The following is a 25,037-nucleotide window of genomic DNA, read 5'->3' as shown; positions in this document are numbered from 1 at the left end:
TCAGCGAAATGAACTTTTATTTTCAGATTGAGCCAATCTGTAAACCACTTTACATGACAGTTATTTAAAAGTCATTGAAATTACTTAAGTTTAAGAGATCGTTCAGCTTTTTAGGAACTCCTGAATCTACAAACTCAAACATATTACCAACTGTGACACTGACCAAGTCTCAATTCACAAATAACTCCAAAAGATTCTCCTGAGCGCCTGTGTTACGTTTCTATGAAGACAAAGATGCAAATCAATGTTACAACTGCACAAAACAAAAGACTTTCCAAAGGATACAAGTAACTCCTACTGAAGAAGGCACAAACTGCTCGATGCTCGTTCGTGTCCCGTCAGCTTCCAAATGAGGAAAGAAATGTTTTTTTAATTATTGTTGTTTATTTATTTATTTATTTTTATTAATGGTGCTGCTTGTTGGCGGCAACATTAAAACAGCAACAAGCAGCCAAGTTGTGGCGAAAGCGTGAAATGGTTATGAAAACCTGATTAAAAACTGGCTCAGCCATGAAACGTTCCGATAAATCCTTCGTTTCTGGAAGTGAAATGTCTAAAGTTTTCCTCTCACCTTTACAGACGCCTACATTTCAGTTTGCATGTACAACAATAAATGTTTGACATTCTTAAGAGTCAGTGAAACATCGAGTCTCCAGACACCAAAACCACTTTACCATAAAGTAAATGTGCCCACAATCACAGCAGCTCTAATCGGACAGCTCGATTTCATCCTCTAAGCCTGAAACAGTCAAATTAACAACTGCATTAATAAATTCAGAAACACTGGAAACAATTCCAAAGGCTACCTGTTAGTTTGTCCAGATTTGTGGGTTTTCCACTGTTAAAGTGGTTAATTTGCAACTTTGCCATTTTAATGAATAAACCATCAGGAAAGATGATACAGTTCTGCTGACTTAACAAAAACTGCCTTTTAGAGAAGACACGTGGTTCAAGTCAGATTATTTAGGAAATGTTGCTCACAAAAAGGCAGTTTGTACATTCATGATTCTCTTCCAGAGAGTAGACCAGCTCTGTGCACTCATGTTTAAACACTAATGATCAGGGAGTTTCTTTCATGAAAGTATCAACAAATGTCATCAAAATATGCATAAGATTTGTTACACAAACTCAAAGGAACTGCCAACCTTGGTACAAAAACATGCTCCTCTATCTTAAAGGTTGAAGAGCGCATTCTCCACCCGCTGCACCCACCTGTTGTTTAAAGTTTTGGGCAGCCAATCAGAAGATACGTAGAGCTAAAGGAGTGAAGCAGCCAATTTCAGACAGAATGAACTGAGAGCAGGCGTCAAGCTCCCTGTATGGGTTCATTATTTTAAGTTCACTCATGCTAAGCTACTCTGTCTGAAGAAGAAAGGGGGAGAAAAAATATCAGCAGAAACAATAGACTTTCAAAAGAGACGAATTCACTGAAGTTTATTTTGAAATGGGGTTTGTTACCTATAAGAAAACTTCAGATCTGACATTAACAGATAACACCGCAGGTTGAAACTGACGCACTGTAAAGCTGTCCTGGAACCTAGATGTAGAGTGGTTCTGAAGGAGTGCAATAAATATTTTCAACCAGAATGCAGGCTAGGTTTCACCTGCTTCCCCCTTGAAAACTACTTCAACTTCACTAAAATTCCTTCATTGGCAAAAAGCAATTAAACAAATGTTTTTCCTGCATATGTGGACCAAATCCCCCCCAACCACACAAAACTCAAAAATACGCAAGAGTGCAAAAAACTCAGTGAATGCACCTCCACGAAATGAAACGGGAAGAAGCCCTTCTTGTCCACAGACAACACCAGTAGATGACATAACGGAAAGATTGAGATCATCATTGCACTTCAGTGGATTAGAGTCCGTGGTGGACAGTGTCTCTCTTTCGGTCCCCAAACCACGAGTCCCAGGTCAGCTGGGTCTGCAAGGTGCAGCCTCCGGCCTTGAGGTCGCACGAGTACCCGGCAGGACAGCAGTGCTTCGAGTCAAAGCAGCAGACGGCCTGAGAACAGACACAGCGTGTTCAGCACCGAATCAATCGGCAAGGCTCAAACTTATTTTATTCTAAACAAACATGAGCTGAATGAATTCAGCAACAATAAAAGTCGATTATCAAAGATGAGTAGTAGCACAGCAACATATAGTATACCTGCTAAGTTTTAACATAAACATTCCAAAATCGAGCCTAGAACAAGGACCATCCAAAGTCACGGCTGGAAGAATGACTTCAAATGTAAATGAGTGGGAGGGACTGACAGGTGAACGTACCCTGGGGGAGGGGCAGCAGCTCCACTCCGTGGCGGAGATCTTACAGCAGGTGTCTCGTTTGGAGCAGCGAAACTCGCCCCTGCCATCACACGCCACATCCTCCTCGTCCTCCTTCACAGACTGTAGCACTTCGATCTGAGGGATGGTGCTGAGGTGGTGGTAGTGTCGTTGCTTCTCGCATGTTCCTGTCTGCATGTTGCAGGTGTAGCCCTGAGGGCAGCAGTGCTCGTGGTCAGTGCAGCAAACAGCCTGAGAAGAGACCACGATGCCAGATATTAACATGTTACAGCCACGAGTGAAGCATTTCAGTGATTCCTATTAAGCTTTTCCCTATATACACTATTGAACACTCCAAAAATATGGTCTAAATGGCAATTGTATTTCCTGCTGTAAGCACCAAATTTGTTTAAACAGGAAAGAAAGCCGGTTTTACATCACTATTGAAACTGCTGTCTGATTCATTTTAGTCTGTTGTGAAACCAAATGATATTCTACATCAGCAAGACACTGCAGAAATGTCACAGATCAGTTTGTGATCTTATCAAATGAGCACCTTTGTGGAAAACTCGAGGATTTAATGACAGTCTGAACATCACTGATGCACAAACCTTGAACAGCGGGCAGCAGCCCCACTTTCCGGTCTTCAGCTTACAGCAGGTCGTCCCTGAAGCGCAGCTGCTCTTGTTGTCACATTTAACGTCGATCACGGCGCCCGGCTCTGTTACAGCGCTCACTTTGGCGAACCACGGTATAACATGGGAACCTCTGGAGCAGGAGAAGTGGTGGGGCTCACAGGTGTGTCCGCTGGGGCAGCAATGGTTTCCATCTTTGCAGCAGACAGCCTGACGGGCAACACGGGTAACTGACACTCTCCCATTTAAAAAGAATTAATAATTTAAAAAAAGGGAGGGGTTAAACTCACGTTCGGCAGAGGGCAGCAGCCCCATTTGTGTTCCTTTTCCATGAAGCAGCAGGTCGTGTCTCTGGGACAGCTGGTCTGGGTGTCGCACATGTTCTGAGTTGGATGGGAAACAGTCTGGCCGAGCTCCTCCTGCAGGGCTGGGATCTTCTGCAGCCAGGCCACACTGAGGCCACCGGGTTTGTCACAGGTGCCCTCTGCCACATTGCACTTGTAGCCTTTGGGGCAGCAGTGCTCGTGATCGTTGCAGCACACAGCCTGGAACAAAACAAGGAACGAGTTCTACATCACAGACTGAAATCCTTCAAAACATCACAGGCTGCTCTTCTGTTGATGAAACAGCTGAAAAGTTATCCTCATTTTATTTGACACCATATGATCCACCTCTAGTCAGCTTCAAAACACCAACTAATTGTCTACTATTAAGAGTTCTGTTGTTAAACCACTGGTTCCAGGTGTAAATCTCAGTGTTTCCTGTTACATCTTCCCAAAAGAGAAGGAGTATTTTGGATGATTTAACACATCTATACATTTAAATTCAGACTTTTGAATTTCGATCAGTTTGTCTTTGCCTCTGAAAAATCCACTCAGGTATAACAGCTGTCTCAAAGTAGAAGTACAGAAAATCTCTACAGTCACATGAGGGAGAACAGGGTTGAGAGCATAGGTTGACCAAAATTACTGAAACTGTGCAATGAAGTCACTGAAACAGCCACTTTGACGGGCCCATGCCTGATCACCCGGTCAGCTGCCATGTGACTGAAACAGCAATAAGGATCAAGTTAGTCTGATACCGGTCTGTGACTGAATGGGGGTCATGTAGACAATTGCACTCAGAAGAGAAAAAAACAAAAAAACAAAAACCCTTTAAAAACAAAGTTGCTGCAGGATGGAAACTTAACTGCAACGTTACAATGTAGCGCTTGGCAACATCCCATTTTTATGGATTAACAACAAAACAACTGGCTGTTAACCAGTTAAGTTGATTCCTGTGAACAAACAAAGATGAGATGTGGTCAGCCTTCAACTGAGACCAGTTGCCTATTGGAGGGCAGCCCATGTAGTCAGCTTATGGCCGGGTTGTCGTCCAAAGGTTGAGCATTTTTCAGGCTGGTCAACACATCTAATTGCCAACAGTTACAGACCAAATAAAGATTCAATCAGAATGGGTTTATTGCCAGATGTTGAGGTTTACAACATTAGGAAATTGCTGCGGTGCTTCAGTGCAGACAATAAGAATTAAAGTGCTATGTAGAAAGAAAGATATGTGCATGAGATATATACACATGAGAATAAGAATTATGAGTGCTACGTAGAAAGATATATACATGAGTGCAGGTGGTGATCAGTGCCAGACATGAAATGATGCAGTGACACAGCGTAGGGTCATGTGTTAGTGGCGGGGACAGTCATATGGTTATTGTTCATGTGTCCAACAGCAGAGGGGAAGAAACTGTTCTTGTGGCGAGAGGTTCTGGTGCAAATGGACCGGAGCCTCCTGCCTGAGGGGAGCAGGTCAAACAGACTGTGTCCAGGGTGAGAAGGGTCAGCTGAGATCCGGGCTGCACGCCGCAGTGTCCTGGAGGTGTACAGGTCCTGCAGAGATGGGAGTCTGCAGCCAATCACCTTCTCAGCAGAGCGCACAACACGCTGCAGTCTCTGTTTGTCCCTGATAGTGGCTCCAGCGTACCACACGGTGATGGAGGAGGTGAGGATGGACTCGATGATTGCAGTGTAGAATTGCATCATCGTCCGTGTTGGCAGGTTGAATTTCTTCAGCTGCCTCAGGAAGTACATCCTCTGCTGGGCTTTCTTGATGACGGAAGTGATGGTGGGCTCCCACTTCAGGTCCTGGGTGATGGTGGTACCCAGGAAGCGGAATGAGTCCACAGAGGTGATGGGGGTGTCAGTCAGGATGATGGGGGGGAGTGGGGCTGTGTGCTTCCTGAAGTCCACAATAAACTCCACTGTCTTCTGGGCATTCAGCACCAGGTTGTTGTGGCTGCACCAAGACACCAGACGTTCAACCTCCCTCCTGTAGGCAGACTCATCCCCGTCAGAGATGAGCCCAATAACGGTGGTGTCATCTGCGAACTTGATTAGCTTGACAGACTGGTGGGTGGAGGTGCAGCAGTTGGTGTACAGGGAGAAGAGTAGAGGAGAAAGAACACAGCCCTGAGGGGAGCCGGTGCTGATGGTCCGAGACATTCTTCCCCAGCCTCACGTGCTGCTTCCTGTCCGTCAGGAAGTCAGTGATCCACCGGCAGATGGGATCAGGCACATTCATCTGGGAGAGCTTGCCTCGGAGATGGTCTGGAAGGATGGTGTTGAAGGCAGAGCTGAAGTCCACAAACAGGATCCTGGCGTAGGTTCCTGGGGAGTCCAGATGCTGCAGGATGAAGTGTAGGGCCATGTTGATGGCGTCGTCTACAGACCTGTTGGCTCTGTATGCAAACTGCAGGGGGTCCAGGAGGGGGGCCGTGAGGGTCTTGAGATGGGAGAGAACTAGGCGCTCAAATGACTTCATGACCACAGATGTCAGAGCCACGGGTCTGTAGTCATTTAGTCCAGTGATCCTAGGTTTCTTGGGGACAGGGATTATGGTAGAGGACTTGAAGCAGGCAGGCACATGACATGCCTGCAGTGAGGAGTTGAAGATGCCAGAAAACACTGGGGCCAGCTCGTTTGCACAGTGTCTGAGGGTGGCAGGAGACACACCGTCTGGGCCGGGAGCTTTCCGAGCATTCAGACTCCTAAACTGCTTCCTCACATCTGCTTCATGAATATGAAGAGTTGTGGTCGGAGGAGGTGGTGTGAAATCCTCTTTTGTGTGGGGTGAGGGGGCGGGTGTTGCAGGTGAACAGTTTGAAGGTGGTGATGGCTCTATGGAGGGGGGAGAGGTGGGGGAATGAGTGTCCAAAGTGCCTCTATTGTTGGGGTCGTTGGAGGTGTGAAGGCTGCCTGATGGCTCGTCAAAACGACAGTAGAAGTCGTTAAGGGTGTTGGCTAAGAGCAAGTCATCAGTGGAGTGGGGGGTTTTAGGCTTGTAGTTTGTAATATTCCTAAAACCTTTCCACACAGAGGCCGAGTCATTCTCTGAGATCTGCTGCTGCATCTTCTCAGAGTGCTGATGTTTGGCAATGTCCACTTCCTTAGTGAACCTGTACTTGGCCTCTCTGTAGCAGTCCCTGTCTCCGCTTCTGAACGCCTTACTCTTTTCCAGCCACAGCTTTTTGAGTTTAGGAGTAAACCAGGGTTTGTCATTGTTATAACTCACCCTGGTGCGTGATGGCACAATGCTGTCCTCACAGAAGTGGATATAGGAGGTGACAGTGTCCGTAAACTCGTCCAAGCTGTTAGAAGCAGCCTTCATTGTGTCCCAGTCTGTGGTCTCCAAACACGTGCGAAGCTCCTCCACAGCCTCGTTGCTCCACAGTTTTTTGGTCCTCACGACAGGTTTGGAGAGCTTCAGCCTCTGTCTGTACGCGGGGATTAGGTGGATCATGACGTGATCAGAAAGTCCGAGTGAAGCGCGCGGCACCGCGCGATAGGCCCCGCTGATCGTGCTGTAGCAGTGGTCCAATGTCCTCTCCTCTCTGGTCGGGCATTTAATATACTGCTTGTATTTCGGAAGCTCATGGCTCAGATTGGCTTTGTTAAAGTCCCCAAGAGCAATGATGAGAGAGTCTGGGTATGTCCGCTCCGTGTGGAGAATCTGCTCTGCGAGTGCGCACTGAGCTGCTTGCGCATCCGCGTCTGGCGGGATGTAAACAGCGGCCAGGATGAATGAAGCAAACTCCCGCGGAGAATAAAACGGTTTGCAGTGAATGAAAAGATATTCCAGAGAGGGAGAGCAGTGCTGAGCAATCACTGTTACATCTGTGCACCAGCCACTATTGATGTAGAAGCAGACACCTCCACCTTTGGTTTTACCGGAGAGAGCGGCCTGCCGGTCCGCGCGCAGCAGATGAAAGCCCTCCAGCTTGAGCGCGCAGTCCGGGATGTCCTCACTGAGCCACGACTCCGTAAAACATAAGACACAGGAGGAGGCAAAGTCTCTGTTCATGCTTCTCATCAGGGCCAGTTCGTCTTATTCCAGAGTGAGCGTACATTAGAAAGGAAGATCCCAGGAAGGGCCGTTCTCAGTCCGCGTTTCCTCAAACGCACGAGTACGCCGGCTCGCTTACCTCTCTTTCGACGTCTCACTTTCCTGATCAGAGTCAGCAGTAAATCTGCCGCAGATGCGACAAATATTGGAAATAAATCCACAGGCGTTGTAGTCCTGCAGTTAAGGAGCTCAAAATGAAATACAAAGACTACTTGTCAATATTGAGTATGTTTCCCTGATTGCCATAAGTCCCCATGACAGAACTGCATGGAGGTTGTTTTGAACAGAGTGTAACACTAACAGTGTGAGGATTCATTATAATTACTAACTGCATGGAGTGTGATTATTGTTGAAAATGAATAAGAAAATCAAAAACGATAAAAACCCTTTCTCTTGGAGGTCACATCCCCTCCAGGGAGTTATGGGAGAAATATGGCTTTGGGACCTTTTTTAGTATTGGTGACAGTGCTGGAACTTTCAATGAGTCTGCCTTATGGCCTGGGGGGAATAAAGACATTGGGGGACGGTTTTATGATTGACAACATATGGAAGAAGGTACAAGACGCACCCAAGAAGAAGAGGAGTATGCTGGAGAGAAGGAGAAGAGCGGAGTAAGTGGAGATGGGATGTTTCAGTAATTCCTAGGACCGTGCACCAAAGTTTGAATTAAAAAACATCTAAGCTATAGTTTCCTAACACCTAACCAGCCTGTGCCAGGAATTTGTATCTGACATCCATCCACGATTCCTAAAAGGACCTCTTAGTAAACAGACTGATTACTCCTTGAAATATAAAACAGCATCTCCTTGGGACAAATGGAGATTACTGAGTTTATTGAATTGTTTTTCTCAAAAAGATTTAATAATCTGAATTTAACAATTTCTTTTTTTTGTATCTTCATTGTGTATAACCTGTGGGATGATCCTACCCAGGCCACTGGATCCTAAACCTAACCATTTTGCCTTAAGAAAGTGTCCCTAGAATGTGGATAATTTGGAGGATGGTCTTAACTAGACACATGGCCCTAAACCTAACCACTTTGGCTTGGCAGATACTATTAGAACTGGAGAATTAAAAGGGAAGATGACCCTGCCCAGGCCGCATGACCCTAAATTTAACATCTTGGGGGAAATATTAACAGTTGGTAACTGCATTTGGGAAACTTAAACCTTATAGTGGGGAGTGAATATCTAAAAATGCCAAGCATTTGGGTTGAGGTGGCCATGAAATAAGAATTAATTTGCCCTCTTATTTATGTTGAGGCCTCCGCTGACCAACTGGACCTTTTACCTGATTTCGTTATAGTGATGTCTTCCCCCCCCATCATCTATTGGGGAGTATAATGGCTGTCCTAGTGCAATAGGAAAAGCAGCCCTTCAAGTTGTGGTTTTCGTTGATTATTTGTTCAATTACTCTTAAAAAGCCATTCTTAATATAGGGTTCTTATTATTATGGGTTGCCTTACATAGCCTTTTTAGTTTTGGAATGAAGGTGAATATGGGTTGATTGTTTATTTAGTTTTTGTAGATTTTTTTATGTATTTTCTTTTTCCTTTCTTTCCCTGTTTTCACGTTCCTGCTCCGGATGTTACCCGTTGTCGGGTTCTCCCCCTGGTCCGCGACAGCCCTAAGACTCCCTCCGGACCCCACTCTCTTACCTAGTTTTTTTTTTTATTATATTTTCCCTCTCCATCCCCAATTGATTTATATTTGTCTTAACTTTAGCTCTGTTTTTTTTCCCCATCCCTCTTGCTTTTCAGAGATAGATCTATCTATCTATACATACACACACACACACACACACACACACACACACATACATATATTTTATTAAACCATCCTCAGCAGGATGATGTTTTAATCATAAAGATTATAAATAATAATTTTATGGTTTTGAATGGTATTATCATGGGTTTTATTTTTATCTTTTTACAAATTTCTATGGTTATTTTTATTCTTTCTTATCAATTCCATATGATATTTTAAATGGGTTCTTTTTATTTTTATTTTTGTTGTTCTTTTAGAGAGAGGCCTGGACACCTTTTAATATTGGGGAGGGATCAGGTGACATGAAAACATCCATGTGACCTATGATTACCAATCCTGGGAGGGGCCCAGGACTTGGGCATCTCCCAGGAAATGTGTTTAAATGCCTCGCTCCTTCCGGACACCTAGTAGCATGTATCCCTCTGAAGAAGCGGTAACTCCGCGAAACGTCAGGGACGCTAGACCAAATTTGTTGGAAGAAAGGCGACTTTTTTAGCCCTTCCAGAGATGGGCGACAAGTAACTTTGTTTAGCCCAGTCACATGAAAGACTATTTTAATTGACGAACTTTTTTTACAACTGTAAAGTGGGGAGTTTTTATTCACATGTAGCGAATTGACCGTGAACTCTAAACGGGAAGTGAGAGGTGGCGTTGGATCTGAGCGAGGCATCGGTGTGTGCACCTAAACCCTCTTGTTTTTTGAGTCTCAACCGACCAACAGACACTGACGCGGGGACGCCCGTGATCGGTGGGACTACTATATTGTTCGGGTCCAGGATGGAAGCACACCGGTTGGAAACGCCACGACTGCAAGAAAACGACATGCAGGATGGCGGATGGACGTTTCCACGCCACCAGCGAAAAGCACGGAGGAGACAGAGATCACTGAGCCTGAATCGAGTGGTCCAACAAACACAAAGAAACTCAGGTGAGCTCCCCACTGACAAATATAAGGTACAAAACAATAACTTTGAAACCTTAGGTGAAAGTTCGTCTGGTGGTGGTCTGGCTACGCATGCTGGGGGTCGGGAGGGGACGAGGCACGGGGAGGGATGGGGTCGCCCGAACATGAGACGTGTTAGACAACAAGGAGGACAAGATGCTCCCGCACCAAAGCGTGCACTTGATGCTGACACAAGGAAGAGTGCGAAGAATATATTTAAATTAATACAGACTGTACACCATAAAAGTGTGATTGAAGAAGCACGCGACACGGGCTTATACCCCAGGGGTATGATAAAACAGGTGTCCAGGCTCTCTAGTTTTATAAAACCGGCTGCGCCCACAGAACAAGTTAGGAGGCAACTTGAGCAAAACACAGACTCTTGGATGTCCAAAAATCTAGATATTCTTTATGATCATTATGCCACTGTTATTGAATCTTTAAAAGGAACTAGAAAGACTGAGGTGTCATTTCAGGTGGCAAAGACGTGGGCTTTTAAAAGATACGGGGCTCGCTTACGAGTTTCTACAATGTCAACAGTTGAAACTCTGCTTAAATCGTCAGGGGAAGAGGGTGGAGGGAGGGCCCGCTCGGAGGCCGGCCACACACGGGAACAGAACACAGTACAGAGGGGGGGGGAAGATCGGGGGTAATGCCGATTGATTTGAGAGATGATAATGAATTTCCGCCCTTACCTACAGTGGTGAAAAACCAGACTGCTAGTAGCAGTAATACACAAAATGTTTCCCATCAGAAAAACCTATCGTTGGGGAAAAGGAAAACTATTTTAGAGGAGCTGAATGAGCTTCAGACTGTTAATGCCCGTGCGCCGGCCACCTCGGGAGCCCTCCCGAGGGTAATTGTAGAAAAGGGGAGAAATGTAGATGGGGGGAAGACGGGAGAGGGTGGGAGTAGGGTGGAGGCAACAGCCAGAGTTAGATCAAATGTTGTGGTAGATTTGGATGAAGCTGATGACATTCTGCCTGCCTCTTTGTGCTCCCCCCCTGTGTGTCCTAGAAATACTGTGCGCCGCGACTTGCCCTTAACGGCCGCGAACAGGTTGCCATCTGAGCCCGCCACCCCTCCAGTTTCTTGCTCCACGTCTCGCGCAGGAGACCGGACAAATGGTCCGGACCCTATAATGAAACAACAAAAGCGAGTAAAAATCCAAACCTCTGCTGAAACAGGTGACAAGGTAGTGGGTGAAATGACGATTGAGGCCCTGCAACAGCAGGAGCCAGCGGGAAACCTGAGCAGTGACTCATTGGACCGCGCTGATCCCCACTATTTTAATATTGAGAGTAATTTTCACCTGAGCGAGGAGGATAATGAGAGCAATGGCTCGGCGGCAGAGTTTAAAACCGTGTGGCAAATAAAGCAGAGGGAGTCTCACAGCGGGCGCGGGCTTACAGGAAAGGGAGAGCCGGTCGGGGCGGGGGCGGAGACGAGGGGCGCAGAGGGGGGTTACCATACACCTACTTACCATCGGGCGAGGCCTAGTAGGAAATTACAGGATTGGAGAATCAAAGTTGATAAACCGGTAGTTTTCTTGGGGGACTCCAATCTAAATAGAATACCCCCCTTCGAGAATGATCAGATTCAGGTGGAGAGCTACCCGGGTGCGAACTTTTACCATTTCTTCAACCTGTTGGAAATGACGCCGGTGTGTGAAAATACGGAAATGGTGATCTTGTCTGTAGGCCTTAATAATAAGGATCAGGACCCTCAGAAGACCTCAATTAAACAACTACGCAAGGTGGTGAATGGGGCGAAAGCCGTGTTTCCGAATGCGGACATTTTTGTAGCCCACATCCACTTTTCCAGATCACTATCCAAACTCCAACAGTCAAATCTCACTATGATCAATAACTTCATCAGTACACATTATAATTATTTACCGTGCATACCTCAACAACACTTCCATACCATAGCTGATGGCATTCATTGGACGAGTGAGACTGCTAAAAGTATCTTTGACAGCTGGTGTGAAGGCCTACGACTCAGCGTGGGTCTTACGATGTAGTATTGTGGTTTAATGTATGTGGGGGGAATTTGGGCCTGTTTGGGAGCGCGCTTGCAGCAACACCGGTATGCCATACGGGCGGATCAGCTGCGCTCCACAGTGGCCACTCACTTCAGGGAACGCACAGAGGAGGCCCTGAGTATCGTGAGCCTGCAGGCCAACCCGGGCTGGTCGGTCGGTCAGCGGAGTAGGATGGAGAGAGTTTGATGCCAGGATGTTATTGTCATCTTTAAATATTTCTTTTGTGGGTGTAGAATTTTTATTACATTTGGTATTTCTTTGATGTTGTCAACACTAAGTATATGCAGTATATGGTCCAGAATAATCAATCAAGACCCCAATGTCGGAGGGAGGGAGAGTTTTTAGAATATAATTATAGGTCAGGCTTTGAGAGTGTGGTGAGAAATAAAGAAAGTTTCAAAAGAAAAAAAATGGTCTGGAAACCTGTTGTTTGCTTCATAACAGAAATTCTGTGAACAGATCATAATTATATTTCTAAGCAAACTGTCACCGAAAAAAAAAAAAAAAAAAAAAATGAAGTTTCCCTGAGTTACAAGCAGGCTGCTGTCCTGTTCCATTTTGTGTTTAAACTAGTGTGAATGAGACATTACTGAAATGCACTCAGAGCCACAGCTGACTTCTTATTTTCCATCCTCAGACTTGGGTTTGATTGACATTTTCTAATCATCACACGTCTTAAGCTGGACTGTAATCACTGTTCACATTGGATCTAGGATTACCTGGGGACCTCTAATGAATTTAATTCAGGATTAGGAGGGGCGTGCATGTGTCTAAATCACATAAGGTCCCCTGGTACTACTAATCCTGTGCAAATAGGGCTTAACAGATGAGTATGAACTTTCAAGACCTGGAAGCTGGAATCTACAAGCCTACTACTACAGTAAACAAATAACCACCCAGAAATAGGTCATGACCTAAAGATGAGCCACTTATGCACCATGAAAGCACTCCTGGGATCACACAGGAATTAGGAGATGATGCCAGACAAAAAAAAAAAAAAAAGAAAAAAAAAAAAAAAAAGAGAAATTACAGAGGCTCGGTGGTTAATGTTAACCAAATCATTACAATTTCTGTCGTGTTTGAATGTGCTGTGGATAAAAATAATTCAAGTATCAGTAAGAAAAATTAGAACAGGATGTCAGAAATAACCACAGCTGACACCAAGAACAAACAAACCCTTGGCTATTTGCACATCAAAGTTAAATCTGGCCAGCACATATGATCAGGAGGCAGAAAGGAGATGCTGACCTGTGGTAAAGGGCAGCAGGCCCACTGTCCGGAGTTCATTTTACAGCAGGTGGAGCCCCACGGACATCTGGTCTTCTCATCGCATTTCTCATCCTCCACCTCCAAGGTCAGAGCTGCTACCTTTGTCAGCCAGGAGACGGGCGGAGAGAAGCCCCGAGGGTCATCGCAAGTTTCGGCTGCCAGGTTACAAATGGTGCCGTGGGGGCAGCAGTGCAGGTGGTCCTCACAGCACACAGCCTGCAGGTACACACAATACAGACCAGAGGAGTGTTACACCGAACTACTAGAAAGCCATGTAAGCCAATTGATTTTTTTTTTTTTAATTTACAAATGTAAACTCTTAAGATCATAAATCTCCTGTGTGAGCGTCCTGGGCAGCATTAATTTAGCACATCTTTCCAAAGGCGGTGATCGGTACCCGCTCCCTCATCGAGTCTGCTTGTTTAACACACACCAATTTGCTCTGAGTCTTTGAAATAAATTGGCATGTTTGTTTACGAATTAGCTCATTGTTACTAGCTCACCCGCTGACCTGCGCCACTGTTCGCCCACTCACATCAGCATGAGTTTGCCCTCCTCAGAAAAATCTGGCTCAGTTCTCTGTTGATGGTTTGAGCCTGATGTACTTGTGGTTACAGGATTTTCATGAGCTCAGCATTTTGAATACTAGAGACAAGACAGAAGAAAGCAGTCCTCACTTCAGCCCCGGATTACCTGACGCAGCGGACAGCAGGCCCAACCGCCACTCGCAGTCTTGCAGCAGGTGGATTTCCCAGGACATGTCGTTGATTTGTCGCACCTGTTGTTACTGTCTTCCAGTAAAGGAAATACCGGCACGTGTCCAAGCATGGGAGTCACGGCGTTACCTGTGGAGTCGTCGCACGTGGAGCTTTTCAGGTTACAAATGGTGCCGTGGGGGCAGCAGTGCAGGTGGTCCTCACAGCACACAGCCTGCAGGGATGAGGAACAACCCAGACTTAGAGTCTGCAAATGAACTACTACATTACCTAAAGGAGAGTCCATTAATAAGCTCTACTCGTGTTTATTAATGGACAATAACTCACATGAGTTACAGTCTCCCTGTCGGAGAGGAGAACAGGTCATTAAAGGAAAAGTGTACCTGTGGTAACGGACAGCAGGCCCAGTCTCCTTTCAGTGTTTTACAGCAGGTGCTTCCGTCAGCACAGGCCGCAGAGTCGTTGCAGGGGATGGAATGGACTGAAAGGTCTGCAGAACAATAAAAATCACCACCACAGAAGCTAACATTTTTAGATTCCTGTAACACTGCTTGACTCAATGAAACGTTTTGAGGGAAACCCCCCCACAATGCAGCACAACCAGATATACATTTCACACATTCTTCTTCCTCCTTGTCAAATTTTGGCACAAAGAAACCCAATCACTGACAAGATGAAAACAGATGGAGAAAAGCTTCTTCCCACTCCACTCAAAACGTTAAAGTTGACGAATTTCAGTCAAACAGATTAAGGCAACATTACTGAAGATATTAATAAAACATTTGTATTAAAACATGTTTTTCTCTGAAACACATTAAATATTTAGAGTTTGATCACAGAAGATGTGACGATGGCCGTCTCACTCACCTTTTCTCTGGACTTTAAGGAGCTCGGTTGCAGCTTCTGCCAGTGTCATGGTGGGGTTTCTCTGGGTAGACTCACAGGTCCTGTGGTACAGGTCGCACTCTGAGCCTGCAGGGCAGCAGTGGATGCGATCTGAACAACAGATGGCCTGAAAGAAGTAGTAAATCTTTGCAATCAATGATTGTGTGAAAGTGAGAACTCAACCTCATCAAATACTGCATTTCCTCCCCCGAGCTGCTCTCCTGGGCCTTTACTGCAACTACCTTCATTTATGAGTCTTTGTGCTTTCAGTAACTGAAAAGCTTTTGAGCAGAGCTCAGGTGAAGGACGTACACTGAAGAATATCCCTGCCTCGATTTTGCAGTGTTTTTGGCTAATTATCCATTCATTTTGAAGCACTGTGCAGCTTATTCTGGTTTTTCAGTCTAATGATTACTTCATTCATTGCAATGTTGTAGCGTTTCTTTCAACCTCGTATTGACTTTCAGAGGAAAACTACCAAAAGGAAGTCTTAACACTTTGAATCAACTCTCCATAAGTATTTCAAATTCATAAATGAAAGGAAATTCCAACAGGGACTCATTACATTTGAGCAAAAGCAGCCTTCAGTTTGTTAGATATGCCACTTATTTGATATCTAAAAAGACTAAACACCTGATAAAATATTAAAAAGCTTCACAATGACCTTTAGCTAGTAAGAGTCGGTCTCTCTGCAACTTCCTGTTCATCTAAACTGACCCCATCGCTCAGTGACTTCATACTACTTACACTGGGCATCGGGCAGCAGCCGTAGGTGTCGTTGATCATCTTGCAGCATGTGGTGTGATCAGGACAAAATGACTTCTTGTCTGGACAACTGACTGAGGGGATGACAGAAGTGACACGGGATCCATCAATAAAATCCTATTCAATGTTTGTTTTTTAATTTAAAGATAAGACTTACTGTCACTGGCTACAGCAGGGATCTTCTTCATCAGGGGCATGACGGTCTCGCCACGCCTACACCGTGAATGCTTCAGGTCACACTCCATGTTGGCAGGGCAACAGTGAAGGTGATCCTCACAGCATGTGGCCTGCATGAGATTCAAACACAGGATGTTTTAGCCTTATTAGGAACCCTCGTGTCAATGTTTTCCTCCAATCAGTACAGTAAGAATCAAACAGCTTTAATTCAGCAACATAAAAATATGGAAAATGCTGGAAACTGTTGGAATACTTTAATTCAAATCACTTGTACTACATCTACAGCATTTATATGCACCTTTGGGTATGGGCAGCAGCCGTACTCTCCGCTGGGTAGCAGACAGCATGTGAAAGCGTTCGGGCAGCTGAGTTTCCCATCAGGGCACGATATTGAACTGCCAATGGAAGCTACAAAAGTAGTAAGACCTAAAGAGAAACGCAGTCTTCTGTTAACACTACAGTATCATCTGCATATAAATTTAGAAACGTAAGTGAATACATGATCATCACATTTCACTGTTTATTTATATGATGTAATCCCCACCTGGGTTATTCCCTCTCCTTCTAGCAGGTAGTTTGGCCAGCAGAGGGAAAGACTCCAGCGAGGCAGAGACGCACCGCAAGTGAGCGATATCACACTTTGTTGCCTCAGGGCAGCAGTGGCGCCTATCGTCACAACACACCGCCTGCAGAGAGAAGATCACGGGATCGTGAAGCACACCAGCACTATAGATATACAACTGGGACATGAAAAATGAACAATTGATGCACGTGAGACATTTTAATTCAGTATATAGAGTAGTTTGAATAAAACAGGCAGATGTGCCTTTCTATTAAAGCAAATGAGCACTGATTGCTGAATGTGCAGCCAACAAACACCATCTGATTCCAAGGAAATGCTGCAGCTTCAATGAGTTTTAAATACTGAAGAAATTCAAAGTGTTTCATTTGAAGCAAATAAATGTCTAAAACTGGTCATTTCACTCTGAACAGACATTTATTTTATTTTCCACCAGGAGTATACAGAGATTATAAGACTTATATTCACACAGTATTAGCCATTATCAGAATATGAAAAAGCTGAAATGTATAAAGTTTTCATTTTTGGTGTGTCTAAATCAAATCCTAAGTGTCTGACATTTTTAACACTTACTTTAGATTCTGACATTTCTATAGTTTTAGCTGCTTTCAGGATCGATCAAGTTCTCCCCTCTTTGCCTTTGCTGGCAGCTGCAGAGTGCTGACATCAGCAGCTATGAGTGATTCAGCAAAAGGTCAGACTCACTAATTTTGACTTCAGAAAATGTGCAGTCTGTGGCAGACGTGCAGTGTCATTCTGTGTTGCCAGCCAATTTGTTCATGAAGCAACTTCAGAACCACACAACCACCCCTCAATGAGTGTTGAGGCAACATGATTGAAGACATTGGCAAATAGACGCAACACAGACAACCACAAGTCCAATGACACTTTGTTTTTTTTAATATAAAATGAATGATCACCGCTAAGGATTTAAAACAGAGTCATCACTAAATGAAGTGTCAGGAATTTGTGGTAGTAGAAGGGTTGCAAATAAACTTAAAGATTCTTAAAGCTGTTGCATTTTCTAAGCCTGTGCATCCTTTACATCATCTATAAACATGGTCTGAAACCATTTCAATGTGTGTGTGAAACTTGAGGCAAACTGAAGTGCGTATTAAACATACAGTGTTGGTGAAGAAATACATCACATTTCATTTTAAACAGCTACAAACTTTCATAGGCAGCCTGTCAAGAACTCATGCAAGAAACAGCTGATCATTTTTTGGTGTGAGAAACCTGGGGCTTGTGTGAGTCAGTGATTTTAGGCAAAGAGATGGCGTTTGTGCTTATGTGTGTCACCTTGGCTAAGGGGCAGCAGCCCCAGGAGCTGTCAGGAAGCTGGCAGCAAGTCGTGTCATCCGGACACTCAGACACCTGGTCCGGACAAACGACTGCCTTCACCGTCTCCTCGAGCTGAAGCAATCACATCACAGCCAACGCATACAAATGCAAGGACGCCACATGGTCAAACAAACAAAAGGCTTAAAAACACTCAAATATGAACAGTTCAAGGAATCAATAATCAATTAAAACACACTGAAAATCACTCCAGCCACAGCGTAATATACATATATAAAATATTGATTTTCCTTGCAAGACAAGAGAACAAACAACTGCTGGAAAGATTAAGTCCGTGGAAACATCTTGGCGCTGCACCAAGAGAGATCAGGTAGCCTGTATGGGGGAGGTCGAAGCATCTGTGCTTGTAGTGCCATCGTGAAACCAACACTATTGCGCCTCTCAATACTCTGCACGTTTCAAAAACATTCCCCGCACCTCTTCAAACACCTTATTTACCCATGAGTGTTGTTCTTTTAAGTCATTTGTTTTTGGGGTGGGAGGAACGTACAAAGCAGATCAGACAATTCCATTATTTTAACAAATAACACCAACTGAGCAAACGTATCCAGATAACAAAACTGAGCTTGGTTCACTGGAGATTCCTTTAAGATAATCTTCCAATGGTTGTTGGTGGGGTAATCAACGTTAAGATGTCTAACGACAGAAGCTAAGCTTTGCCCCACCCCCTTCACCTGAGGCTGGGTCGGGAGTCGTGTCATCCACGGCAGGGAAACTGTTTTATTGACGCATTTCTCATGGACCAAATCACACAGGGTGCCCTCGTAACAGCAGTGGAGGTGGTCTGAACAGCACTCTGCCTACAGAGGGATTCAAACAGAGTGTAAGAGAAACAGGTTCACTGAGAGGAAACTTAAAAATTGAAATCAATTTTAAGTGACAGCAAACTGACATTTTATTTTACAGTACTATTTTTCCCAAGCAGAACATAAATACTGAGTTTTATTAGTTTATAGTACAAAATATCCTGCAACTCTTGTACAAAAGTCATATAATATATACTGCATAATGTTCAAGGTCATTCTATGAAACTGTATGTTGACTGTTTTGTTCTATTAAACTTTCTAATACTATATTTTTAAAAGAACTCCCCTTCAGCGTGTGAGCAATATGAACAAGCTCTCAAAATTAAAACACCGTCAGGAGGAAGACGCCCCTGCACAGAGGGAAATAAAACCCCGTGTCATCCTCGATCAGTACAACGGACACTCAGTTCTCAGTGAGAGCGCTTTATGGCTGAGAAACGGCCCGAGTTTGAGCGCTAGCCTTATTCACAGCTAGCTTCTAGGAAAATTGTACTCTACAGCTCACATGCTGCAGGTTTCCAGTTTTACTCATTTACTGTGGCAGAACAAGCCAGAGTGGTGTCTGTGGGTAAAACTGCCATGTGACCCTGCCTACTGCGCCATTGAAGGCCCTCTAATGACTGTTTTAAATGGATAAAAATACTCTTTTCCTCATTAAGTAGTCTTCATTGTCATGAGAAAGTTATTTTCACAGGACCCTCTGCCGTCATGTGAAAAACCAAGTACAAGCCGTGACTCAGCAGATCGCTACAGACAACAACTTAAAGTAATTCTTTTCTACATGACCATGAGGCTTGGACTTTGCAGTGGAGGAATTTTCCCCACTCTTTGCAGTGTTGCTACTGATCCTTGAAGCATGTAGCATTGATTTGTGCACAGCTCTCTGAAGGTCCTGACTATATTTCTGTTGGGTTGAGGTCTGCAGCTTGACCTACTACTGCAATAACTTCAGTCTTTTCTCCCCCCCATTCTGTTGTAGATTTGCTGCTGTGCTTACAATCATTGTGCTGGTGCATGATCCAGTTTGGACCACGCTTTGACCATTTGACTCTAGAGTACAACGCTGTGGCTGTGAAACAAACCCTCAGCTCTCCACCACTGTGCTGACATTTGGAATGACGTTTTAAGATTAGAGTTGATAAAGCATGTACTTGGGGCTGGAACACGTGACCCTGAACCCTCCCTTATTTATGCTGCAACAGGCCTAGGCTGCTGGGCACGTCCCATGATTGTTGATGATGTTATTAATAATCTCGGGCTTTCTTCCACAGAGCATCTTTTGTCACGTCTTCCTCCCCTTACACCCGACCGGTCGTGGCAGATTGCTGCCCCTCCCCGAGCCTGATTCCAGGAGTTTCTTTCCTGTTCAAAGGGAGTTTTCTTTCCCACTGTTGCCAAGTGCTTGTTCATCAGGGTCATCCAATTTTGGGAATTTCTTTGAATCATTGTAGGGTCTTTATCATATAATATAAAGTGCATTGAGGTGCTTTTGTCATTTGGACAGATTACATCAAACGTTATTTATACAGTGCCAAACAAACATTGTTCTGCAACTCTTGTGGAATATTCACATGCAACTCTGCAAACCTAAGCTGTGCTGCCATGACAAGGCACTTTTTCCTGACACTTGTAAACAAGTCATACCCGTTTCTTTTTTTTGTAAATTGTGCGTCACAAACTTAAACACGCTGAGGCATGTAGAGTGTGAGATGCAGATCTTGGTTTTTTCAGTTTAAGCACTGGACAGTCTGATCTCATGGTAAACGTGCCAGGACCTGAACTCCTGGGAAGACTGGCAACTGTATCCAATGTTTTCCACTTATGTAGAATGACAGACTTCAGACTGACTGGAAACTGCTTTCTAACCCTCCCTTAGATTGATGGGCAGCAACAACTGCTCCTCTGAGATCATTACTGGCATCTTCCCTCTTCAGCACTGTGTTAAACACACAAATGCTTTAGACTAGCAAACTCTTCGTCGCTCACACTCACTGATGATCGATGAATCAAGTGCATTTGGTTAGCAGTACCTGGCTGCTACCCTCGTCTTAACTTATAGAAGCACGATAGTGTACTTGATTAACATCCAGGTCAGACACAACAGTGACGGGTAACTCACACGTGGTAGCGGGCAGCATCCGTATCCCCCCTCAGTATTCTTGCAGCAGGTGTTTTTGTTCTGACATGTGTGTCCATTGGGACAGACCAGCGCCGAGCTCAGACCCAGCAGGGCCAAACACAAGAACCCCATCTGCAGAGCCTGAACACAGGGAACAGAGGACAGGGCTGTGAGCGATTAATACAAACCCTTATGGGGATTTCTGGGTTTTATTCTGGCTGTGAGTGAGGAGGAGGGAAACAAAGACAAGTATGCTTAGCAGCTGCAAAAGAATTTCAACTGAAACTGGATTTCGCCACTAAACAAACCCAGATCCTTCTGAGATTGACGTTCCCTTCATATCATAACTACTTTATGTCCTAAACAGCAGCACTATAAATGGCAAGTCACGAGTTCAAGATTCAATTATTGGCTTTTGCAAAAACTCAGACTGAAAGTGACTCATGTCTATTATTTTTAGTTGGCCGCTAGCATCATTAACGGCCTTTTAGCTCAAGCAGAAAGAACAGAATAACAGACTTAACCGACTGCTGAATGTGTAATGAAAAAAGATTTAGTGCCAATTTAAGACTGATTTTCCTCTGGACTGTTGTGATACAGCAGTGACTTTTTGTCCCAGAAAAACTAAACTCATTGGACGTTCCTGCTGGCTCATGTCACAAGTTTGTGATAACATTTTAATTGCTATACATTTTACAGGCTGGATGGAAATAAATAAAAAGTTTTCCATGTTATGAAGGTGGTTCACTTCTTCCTGGAGTACATAGCCATGATGTTATTATCTGCTCCAGTGCCGGTTAGATTCCATGTTAGAGAACAGGTAAGAAATCGCCACCTACAGACCAATTAAGTCTTCAGAAAAATGGCATCACCGTTCCTGGAAGAGCTCTTGTTCATCTTGTTTGTCTTTGTTTTTCCTCAAATGAGCATCAGGAATGAAAACAGATTATTAATACCACTTTGATGATACACACTGCTAAAACACAGGTTAAGAGGAAATCACGAGAAAACACAAAACACTCTGAAATGTCTCCTAAAAGTCTGGATGCTTCTGACAAGGTGGCAATTCTGGGCTGAAACCACAAATATTTCCTCAAATATAATTTAATAACAGTATGCACTGTAGACGGCAAGCAGTAGCATCTGTGGCAGGGATTTTAAACTCAGGGCAGACAGCTGCAGTTTATGGAGATGCTTTAATTTTAATACAAGTGAAAAGTTTGCCTCATGCAGCCTCTTGGAATTTAATTTTGTTAACAAGAAGCCTTCAAGTAGTCCAAACATAAACTTTAACTTTTATAAAAGCTTAGCCTTATAGAACTCCTCATTTTACATCTAATTACAGTTCAATTCAAAGATGACGCCTGAAACTGCCCAAATATGAAAATGAAGCTTGCTTTTACAGCTCTGTCACTTGAGACCAAGTTCCAACAAATACATTTTGCTGTAGTTAAGGACTTCTCATCTTTTGCAGATTCTGTACTGAGAATGAAAAAGGGATGTTCAAACTGAACACATGCAACATGTTTAAAATAGCGTTATGCGTCTGCTCAAAACGTCAATTTTCACTTTCATATTTTTGTACTAGGTTAGCGTTGGGGTGTTTCTTTGCACTTCTCACTCTGGATAGCGTCCATATCTATTACTGATGGCATTCAGCTCCACTGCCATGAGCACAGGCAAATGCAACCTTTCAAATTTTATACACCTCAATACCCATTTAGCTTCATGAGTTCCTGTTCTACTAGAATCATTGCATTCTATTATTTAAAGATTTTACATCATTGCATTTCACAGGTTTCTATTTATTCGTTTCCTTCTCTTTTCTTTAACCTAAGTAAGACACCTGGTTTGTAATAGAGACATGTTCAATTTCAAAGATCCTATAGTCCCTCTTAAGTAGCTACTAGTACTGCAAAAAAGGGGCGCAAGAATTAAAATGCAATGTTTCTAAAAGCACAAAACACAAACTGTTTCTGTGCAGTTTGTCTCTCAGCCCGATCTCCAATTAGAGAGACTGTCCAACAATAAAATATTAATGTGCAATACTCTCAGAGATCAAGAAGATGTAGAGAGAGAAAAAAAAAGCAAACATGAGGGGAAGATTAAAGATTAGGGACTGCTCAGGATGCTGACATTTGATAAATTTCCTGGCTTATGTTAACTACGGTCATATACAGATCCACTGTCTTAATCAGAGAGCAGATCTATAAGTAACGTGCTGCTGAAATGATCTGATCAGTTCATAAGATCTTTCAGCTCTGGATTGACGTGCTGTTCATGGCATTTAGTTCAAGAGCACAAATCATTAAAGTAAATTCAAACAGGTAATCCACTTTAGTTTCACCTGCCAGATTCTAACTTTTACCAAATCGTCACACTGGCTACAAACTAGAAAGGAGTCATGATGGCTCATATAGTGGCTCAATCTCAAAATTTCTACCCAGTTTTTTTTTAGGTTTAGAAAAACTGTCCCAGGTCATTTTGGGAGCAGTGACCCAAAGTGTTTGTGCAGGTCAATCCTGTCACCTGAGCAGACAAGTAAAACCTCAGGCATTGCTCCAGCCCAGCATGATGTCAGTCACCTGAGACAAGGTGTGAAAGGACAGCATTCCCTCTCTAAAACTCAAGAAGCCTCTTGGATGACAAGTAAAATATCTTCAAAACCTTATGAAGTCCAGCTGCCTTATATTCCAGATCTAAAGACTACCATGACCCAGATAAGTGGGAACCTACACAGACAACCTACACACGATGCCAAAGGGCAACGCCACGACACCCATTTAAATCTAACGTGGGAGGGCAATATAAACTAAAAGACAAACAGATCTGGTACATAGCAAATGAAAATAGATAAGAAAAGGCTGCACCAACAGGGCAATAATGGAAGGTCTAGTTTCTTTGTAAACACACGTTAAGCTCACATTTCAATAAAAGACAAACATTACTGTCAACGACTTTAAAAGAACAACTGCAACAATTCATAACGTGAAAGATTGCTAAACTTCACCTGTGCATATGTCAATATATGGTAAAGCTCGGGGATGGGGTTTAGTCGCTTTCCGCCCACTTTTTATTTATTTTTTCTTAAATATACAAACTAAACCTTTACAAAGCCAATACTGAAGCAATATATACGAAATAAAACATTTACCATGATTAGCAGGAATCCCGAGAGCAGGTAGAAAGAGTTTAATCGTTATCAGCACTGGGCACTTTTCTGCATACTCCTGAAAAACAACAGTACACTGTCAGTCGATGTTATGCTTTTAGGAAATACTGCATTATACTACAGGGGGTAAAAGGAGTGACAACGTTTAAGAAAAATAACCTGGAACTTATAAAAAATACCAGCTGAAAGGAGAGAGCTTTCTAACGCTAGCTTTTATAATAAAAATACAAGTTAGCGTAGCAGGCTATGCAGCTAAAAACAAAGCTAGCTGGTTTAAATGAAGTTAAGCGGATGTTCTCTTTTCTTTTATTTCTTTTTTTTTTTTTTTTTTTTTAAATCAACGTACGAAACGGAAATCATCCTCTTACCTCGCCTGAAGGGTCACATACATGTACCGTTTGATGTGGTAGTGACAGCCTGCAACACCCAGAACGCACAAAGCAAACAGTCTCTGATAATACTTATATCACATGACGCCTGACACGTGACTCTACAGGCTAGCGTCTTAAAGGGCCAGTACACTGCAGCGTTCCAGGGTTAGGAAAATAAAACAACAACAACAAAATAATATAAAAATAGAATATTAAATTAACTTTTTATCTATTGCATTATTTGAATTTATGAAAACTTACGACACTGGCACAGATGTGGTAAGAATTCAAACATCACAAAGTATTGAAAGCATGTTTTCTGTAAGAGAAGGACGTTATAACTTAAAGCGGTGGGCAACGTCAAACCTACGGTTTTCGTGTTTGTGTGTGTGTGGAGAAAAACCATGGCAAAAGTTGCTTAAAACACATAGTCTTTATTAGGTATAATAAAAAGATAATGATGGTTGAATTTCAAATAATATCTCTGTTTGTTTAGTTTTTATATTCTTTTTCTACTCAGATTTTGCAGTCAACATTCCAAAATTGGAGGCATTTTCCTTTGACGTGCGGAAATAAAATTGCGGAATTATAAAAACTATATATGAACATTTTTTTGCATTTCAAACAGTGCATAAATTATGTGCAAATATGTATGTTGATGTTCCTGAAGTTTCTATCAACAAGGAAGCTGAAACAATACTTCAGCACTTATGAAGAAGGATTAATTATATGTGCACTTTCCACTCCTAGATGATTAGAATATGTAA

At 43.5% G+C, this 25,037-nt stretch overlaps 1 protein-coding gene across 1 annotated transcript; it reads right to left on the bottom strand.

The window, feature by feature from the left end:
* grnb (granulin b) lies at positions 1–24,397 on the bottom strand. Its single transcript, XM_085285378.1, has 17 exons — positions 24,268–24,397; positions 23,882–23,957; positions 20,728–20,868; positions 18,477–18,602; positions 17,743–17,856; positions 16,408–16,549; positions 16,162–16,289; positions 15,844–15,973; positions 15,669–15,760; positions 14,904–15,048; positions 14,420–14,526; positions 14,014–14,250; positions 13,300–13,536; positions 3,194–3,448; positions 2,880–3,113; positions 2,272–2,520; positions 1–2,005 (listed from the first exon to the last, which is right to left on the bottom strand). Exons 2-17 carry the CDS (start codon positions 23,882–23,884, stop codon positions 1,859–1,861), a joined length of 2,487 nt encoding a protein of 828 aa, XP_085141504.1. The 5' UTR covers positions 23,885–23,957; positions 24,268–24,397; the 3' UTR covers positions 1–1,858.
* Between the last annotated feature and the right edge of the window lie 640 nt (positions 24,398–25,037).

Source organism: Mchenga conophoros, linkage group LG8 (assembly GCF_057382185.1).
Source record: "Mchenga conophoros isolate Kocher_MC1m ecotype Shallow Benthic linkage group LG8, M_conophoros_male_GT1.1, whole genome shotgun sequence".
Classification (NCBI taxonomy): Eukaryota; Metazoa; Chordata; class Actinopteri; order Cichliformes; family Cichlidae; genus Mchenga; species Mchenga conophoros.
This window is presented reverse-complemented; position numbering and strand designations above follow the sequence as displayed.

Excerpts from the sequence above, each read along its gene's own strand:
- grnb (XM_085285378.1), bottom strand. Across the intron at positions 13,537-14,013 it reads CCTGCTGTCCGCTGCGTCAG|GCTGTGTGCTGTGAGGACCA; the intron begins GTAATCCGGGGC and ends GTGTACCTGCAG. Across the intron at positions 2,006-2,271 it reads GCTGCTGCCCCTCCCCCAGG|GCCGTCTGCTGCTTTGACTC; the intron begins GTACGTTCACCT and ends GTCTGTTCTCAG.